The sequence below is a fragment of the Scleropages formosus genome, chromosome 15, assembly GCF_900964775.1.
Source record: "Scleropages formosus chromosome 15, fSclFor1.1, whole genome shotgun sequence".
NCBI lineage: Eukaryota > Metazoa > Chordata > Actinopteri > Osteoglossiformes > Osteoglossidae > Scleropages > Scleropages formosus.
In genome coordinates, this window is record NC_041820.1 from 17986119 (window position 1) to 17992700 (window position 6582).

At 43.2% G+C, this 6582-nt stretch overlaps 1 protein-coding gene across 1 annotated transcript; it reads right to left on the reverse strand.

The window, feature by feature from the left end:
• Window positions 1–4195: 4195 nt before the first annotated feature.
• Window positions 4196–6582, reverse strand: gphb5 (glycoprotein hormone subunit beta 5). The gene is made up of 3 exons (XM_018727391.1): window positions 6554–6582; window positions 4591–4792; window positions 4196–4387 (listed from the first exon to the last, which is right to left on the reverse strand). The coding sequence occupies exons 1-3, from the start codon at window positions 6580–6582 to the stop codon at window positions 4196–4198; spliced, it is 423 nt and encodes a 140-aa protein (XP_018582907.1).

The following is a 6582-nucleotide window of genomic DNA, read 5'->3' on the forward strand; positions in this document are numbered from 1 at the left end:
TAGAAAATCGCACATTTGACAAAGGTAACAAAATAATGTGCATAAAATACTGAAGTGTCCGTGTGCAAAAGCTTAAGCACATGCATAAGAAACCGAAAGGGTGTTGAAGAGAAAGCGGAACCTTTTAATACTTTGCACCCTCATTTTGAAAAAACTCCAATAAATTTACAACAGATATCATCTTTCTATACAAATGTACTCTGGTAAAGAATATCAATAGTAACTACTGTGAAAAGACAACTTCCCCAGAGTATCAATGTACAAGTAGAGGAATAAATGTAACTGTCTGCCTCTTGTTATACTGTATGTGCCTCTTGAACACTCCCCTTCATGAACACTGGGAGCGGTGTAGAATGACATCTTTTGTGCCAGTTAAAGGCGAAATGGTGTAGACCATGGTACAGTCACAGTGGAAAAATATGATGCCCTTACACTGAAGAAGACCCAACACCAGAAAGCGGTAACTGTCCATCTCTGTGTGTGAAAAGCTGGAGAACCAAGATGAGTCTCTCACCACTCCTGATCCCATGGGCAAGTGTCTGGTGCTAAGTGTGGTTCCTGTGGGCTCCGCTCCTCTCAGCTTCCTGAGAGATATTGTTAATTGGCATCATTTGCATTTATTCATTTAGCTGCCATTTGTCAATTCCCCGTTTCACAACAGTATTTTCAGTAAACATTTTCAACACCATCTGTGAGCTACTTAATAAAATCATTTCATGATAACATTGCTTTGTTGTGGTGATCTGGGGGGGGGGGAAAGCTGTTCAATAGGAGTGGTTAAAGCATTTAGCAGTTTCAAAAACTGAAAGGTTGAAATTAACCTTGTTCAAAGGTTTTATTGCCTTGTGCATTTAGACAGAATGTGGCCAGTGGCTCTGCTTGCACATCTCTTTGGTGTACTCTGCCATCAGTGAGAACCACCTGTGAGGCCTCTGAAGAGATCAGGTGAATTTAAGCCAAAGCATCGACTGTGACAGTAATTAATCAGCACAGCAGTCCATTCACTGATCAAAAAACTGTGGGCCTAACATTCACCCCCAGGCTCAAATGCAGTTTTTCCTGAGCCTTTGAAAGCTGATGACAGCTAAAGAAGATATGTTAGCTGTTGGTGAGTTCAGGCCTTGGGAAGCAAAGCATCCTGAGTGATGATTAAAACTGGCAACATGGCAAAGGATGACTAATCTGGATGTTTTCCTGAGGCTTCAGTGTTCCATCATCCCTTCTTGCTCTTGGGAGGCTGTTTGCACTTTACTTGATCAATATCTAATTCAAGCTTTCATCAGAACTGATGCACAGTTTGCTTGGGCCGTCTTACCCTGTGTTGTTCACTGTTATGCTGAAGTATCTTTGAAACGCAATATTTAGATTTTCAGCTTGCTGCTGTGCAACAAGAGCTTCAGTCCCAGGTGGTGGCATGGTGGCGCAGCAAGTAGCGCTGCTGTTTCACAGTGCCTGGGTAGTGTGAGAGAATGTGGGTTCGATCCCTGCTCAGTCTCTGGAGTTTGCATGTTCTCCCCATGTCTGCGTGGGTTTCCTCTGGATGCTCTGGTTTCCTCCCACAGTCCAAAGACACACTGTTCAGGTTCACCCGTAGTGTGTGAGTGACAGAGCGAGTGTGTTCCACTGATGTATGGATGAGGTGACCCATTGTAAGCAATGTATCTAGCAGTGTAAGTGACCTTTGTGAATTAGGTATGTGGGCTGGTAATGCTACATAGAGTTCACTGGAAGTTGCTTTGGAGAAAAATGTCTGCTGAATAAATGTAAATTTAGGTGTTGTTCAGCAAATATAAACAGCTGTCCTGTACTTCAGGCCATGAAGATTTTCATCTTCTGATGTTCAAGCACCAAATCAAAGAAAGAAAAAAAAAACTATACCAAAGATATTTAGCTTCAAAAATATGCTCTGGAAAACATGTCTAAGGGTTTCAAGGAACATGTGAGCAATTATTTTGACACTGAGCTTCAGTGAAGAGGAACCAGGAGAATTAAAGTTAATCAATAATGGAATTGTTGACTAAAAGCAAAAGAAACCTAATAGGAGGTCAGACCACACAATGCAAATCATCCAAAAGAGAAGCCAAAATCCAGTAGAGTAAGGACCTTTTGAAAGAACTGAGAGGCTGAATTTGAGGACTACCAGAAGAGACAAAAGGGAAGTTTCAACTGACAGATTTCACCATGTTTTTCTCCAAAGATGATATTGGCTTTAATGTTTTTATTCAACACCAAGTTTGGTAAGGTGCTAAGGAAGTAGTCAAGGAAACTGGGGGTTCAAAGTCTTTAAAAGTTGCTATGAATATATCCAAGTTCTAGCTTAAAAAAAAAACAAAAAAAACAATGGGCCTGTGCTGGGTGCCTCTCAAATTAAGAAGCCCATTGAGATTTGCTGTAGTAGAAGCAGAGTCCATGGAGGTGGAAGCTCACAACTAAGGTCTTTCCGGATAATGCATGTTGGATGAGAGATTGGTGCCATGGCCCCTCAGGATGATGGAAAGAGACCTTGGATACAATCAAGCCGGAGAACTCATTGGAAGCAAAAATAATGAGAGCGAGGCTATCGTACTTTTGGACATGTCTTTCAAACACTAGGTTTTCTTCTCACAAAGCTGAAAGTTTGTCAAGTATTGCCAGCAATTGTGTCAAAAGGGCTGACATACAACCCTTTGTGCTGAGACATATAGTAGCTGCGCTTCAGGTATATTAAAGTGCGTGCATTAAAATCTGGGCAATAAGGTTACTGGGCAAAACTCTATCGCAACATTTACTATAACAGCTCGCCAGGGTTGCACTAGCAACAAAACACACTGGATTGCTGCTTTCTGAACACGTTGTGGATATAGGGATGGACACATTTGATTACAGTAGAGAGCCTTAGGTGTGGAGGGTTGTGCTGGTTGGACTGGATTTCTGTGGGTTCTGCTGGTGTAAAATGTCAGATGTTATGAAACCTGTTAATCCTTTTGCGGATCTAAAAGCATGACCAAAACTTTCATCTTTTCAGCTCGGGTAATGAAACAGACCGGTTTTCTTCATCGTTTCAACTTATCCAGTACCCCCAACCATGACTACATTATCACAACAGGTAACACGCTTATGGAGAATCGCACTGTCTCAAATTCTCACAGCAATGTTGCACACTCTCTTAATTTTACTGTAGCTGAACATTTTGTTACATTTACCGATTCCCGGTGTGTCTTGCTCGTTTTCTAAACTGTTATGGGTATCCTGTTTAACAGTCCAGAACAGTATGCTGCCCTAATGCCTAAGTCTTTTTTCCTAGCATGTGATTTCTTAGTTCTAGGTCCAAATGTTCAACAATCTTGTATTGTTCCTGCTTAAATGTTATTGCGTTAGCAGTTAAACGAAGTGATGTGGACGTCAACGACATTATGCTTCCATCCATGGTCCCTGCTTCTCTACCAGAACTTGCAGCAGTCGTCCTGAAGACCGAAAGAGGGCTGCAGGTGGGCTGACTTCTGTTTATCACGGCCTTGGTGACCACATGCAACATAACACTTTGGAAAGTTCACCTTACCTTTACCAGTCTGAACTGTGGTACTGAGCCGACATAAAACCCAGACTACCGTACCCAGACAGCCTCATCCTGCAGGGCTACAGTGAGCCCAAGGAGACCAGCCCTCTGATGGCTTCTTTAGAACCAGGCCCAGGAGTCTGGGTCCTCTCACACTCAGATGCAGAATAAATGCGCAAGATGTTCTTTTCTTAAACACACCCGGACTGTTATGCTGTAAGAATGTGCCCATAAACTATTATACACAGTTTTAGCACATGTGATGAGGACTACAACGGGTATTCTTATCAGACTCAGGTTTATTGTCTCCCACTGTTGTTTGCACACTACAGAAAATCGGTTGAAAACATTTAACAGAACAGGCAATGTAGCGTAAATGAGACAAAATCCTGCCTTGATGCAGCTACTGGTAACTCATTCTGCAGGCAAGCTGTAACTACTGATGCATATATAGGGAAAAGTATTAAATTGTTTGTTTTAAAAGAACAAGGAAGAGAAACTGGAAAAGCAAATTTTCAAAAAAAAAAAAAAAAGCGACAAATGGAATGCACAATTACACATCTCAGCTGTTAAAGAAATACAAGCTGTGTCTATATTTGTGACAAAACTACTGCGACGTGATCCAGGTTGTTCTTGTCCAGCCAAAAGGAGGTGACGCCATCAGACGGAGGTGATGCACTCGGTAGTGCTGGTGACGCACATCCCGCAGTCGCAGCGCAGGGCCACTGGATAGGTGTAGAAGGGGCTGACCTTAGGCGAGCAGTTTGGAAGCTTGACGGTCACCAGGCGGGTCTCGTTGTATGTGCACACCCTCTGGTAGGACTCTATGAAGGGCGGGTCTAAAACTGGCTTCTGCATCAACGAGATGATTTTTTAAAAGTTTTAATAACCTAAATATATCAAAGCAAAATGAACGACCTTACTAAGAAATCACATTGGACACTATGGATTATATAATATGTTACTGTAATAACACAAACGAAAGGCTATCCAAGACTATATGGTTCTAACCTTTGATACAGAGATACTGCATCGCAGGTGAACCTTTTTCTCACCTCCCAGGTCTCGCAGCGCCCCCAGCAAGCATCGGTGGTGATATGCAGGCCTCCACAGCCAGGCTTCTTGGCCAGGAAGGTAAATTCTCTCACAGCACAGCCAATGAAGCGGTCCAAGTTGATGGTTGGGGCCTGACCGGTGACCCTGGGGCCCAAGATGGTCAGGAGCGCTGCACAGCACAGGAGACCCCATTTCCACCTCCTAACAGAGAAGGTAAGGAGCATAGGCAGAGTCTTGACTATTCCTAGCTACGCAGCACCCACCTGCCACGTGAACGGCCATTCTAATACACACTGTCACCTCTGCAATATGCGACATGTAAATACCACTCATTCAGTCACACCATTTAAATTTATTTAAGCAGATGCTTTTCTCCAAAGCAACTTCCAATCAACTATGTGTTGTGTCATCAGCCCACACACCTTATTCACTGCGGTGACTTGCACTGCTAGATACGCTACTTACACTGGGTGACTCACCCATACATTAGTGGAACACACTCTCTCTGTCCCTCACACACTAGGGGGGAACCTGAACAGCATGTCATTGGACTCTGGGAGGAAACCAGAGCACTCAGAGGAAACCCACGCAGACACAGGGAGAACGTCCAAACGCCACACAGACTGAGCAGGGTTCGCACCCATGTCCTTTTGCACCACGCAGGTGCTGTATGACAGCCGCACAACTTACTGTGCCACAGTGCTGCCCAGGTATGAGTACCATCTACTCAATCACAATAGAGGAACATCACTTATTCACATCACTTATTCACTCCTGTCCTGTATACAGCACCCACTGAAGCACCAACCTATGTCAGCAACCGCTTATCCTGAGGGAGGTCTCTGTAAGTCGGAGCCTATCCGGCAACGCCGGGTACAAGGCTGAAGGGGGAGGGGACACACCCAGGATAGAACATTAGTTTGCTGCAAGGTGCCCCATGTAAGGCTTGAACCCCAGACCCACCACATGGTGGGCACTGGACAAGCCCCCCCCCCCAAACCCCTGAGAAGCACACTATCTTAGTGCTAGTTCCAATACATTATACTGTATATAAACACCACCCACTTAAACCTGACTTTTAAACATCCCCCCCATCCTGACACTCCATGGAAACACCCAGACAATACTAGCTGGCACCTACTCAGCTACACAATATAAACACTACTCACTCATACATAACATATATAAATTCTAGCTACCCAGGCACGTCATATTCGAGTGGGTGATGTTTACATGACATCGAAACACCACAAACTCCGGTACACCATGTCCACATCATCCTTACTTGCCAGACATCATAATTGTTGATGAAACTTTACATTAAAAAAATGTTGCCATTTCAAAGGCATTAATGGCAATAATGCACTAAATCCACTATTTTTTCAAACCACGCTTGTTTGCTCCCACATAACCTGAGCGAAGCTGGAAATCAACTAACGTACGTCATCATCCCTTGTCTGTATTACTGATATCCCTGTATGGTGTATTAGTCTGCTACTTTGGGTGAATTAATATCTGCACTTTACATTTGATCGTGTCTGTAGAGAACTAGCTGCCTACCATTACTGTACAAATGAAAGAAAATTGGTGTAGAAATGAGAGGCAAAGGAACCCCAAATTTTGAAATGGCAGAAAAAATATGGGATTTCTAACATTGGTTTGAACGTGTTTTGCCTGTAGCTTATAATTGTTCCAGTGGATCTACAAACACATATATATGTCAGCTGGTGGTTTTTATACTTATATATTTATAATTCAGCTTGTACGGAAAGCGTTGCTGGCGTTAACTTGAGTCAGGTTTAAAAGAGATGCAATGTTTGTTGTACACCTGAGAAAGGAGCAGTTTACTTGAACAAATCTGTTTCACTGTATAACCAGTTTAAAATGTAAAAGAATAAACTATAAAATATGTGCAATGCCAGGTACCACATGGAAATGCTGTGGTTTCTTGGATGCACTCACCTGGCTGATCTTCTGCCCAGCACGTTCAT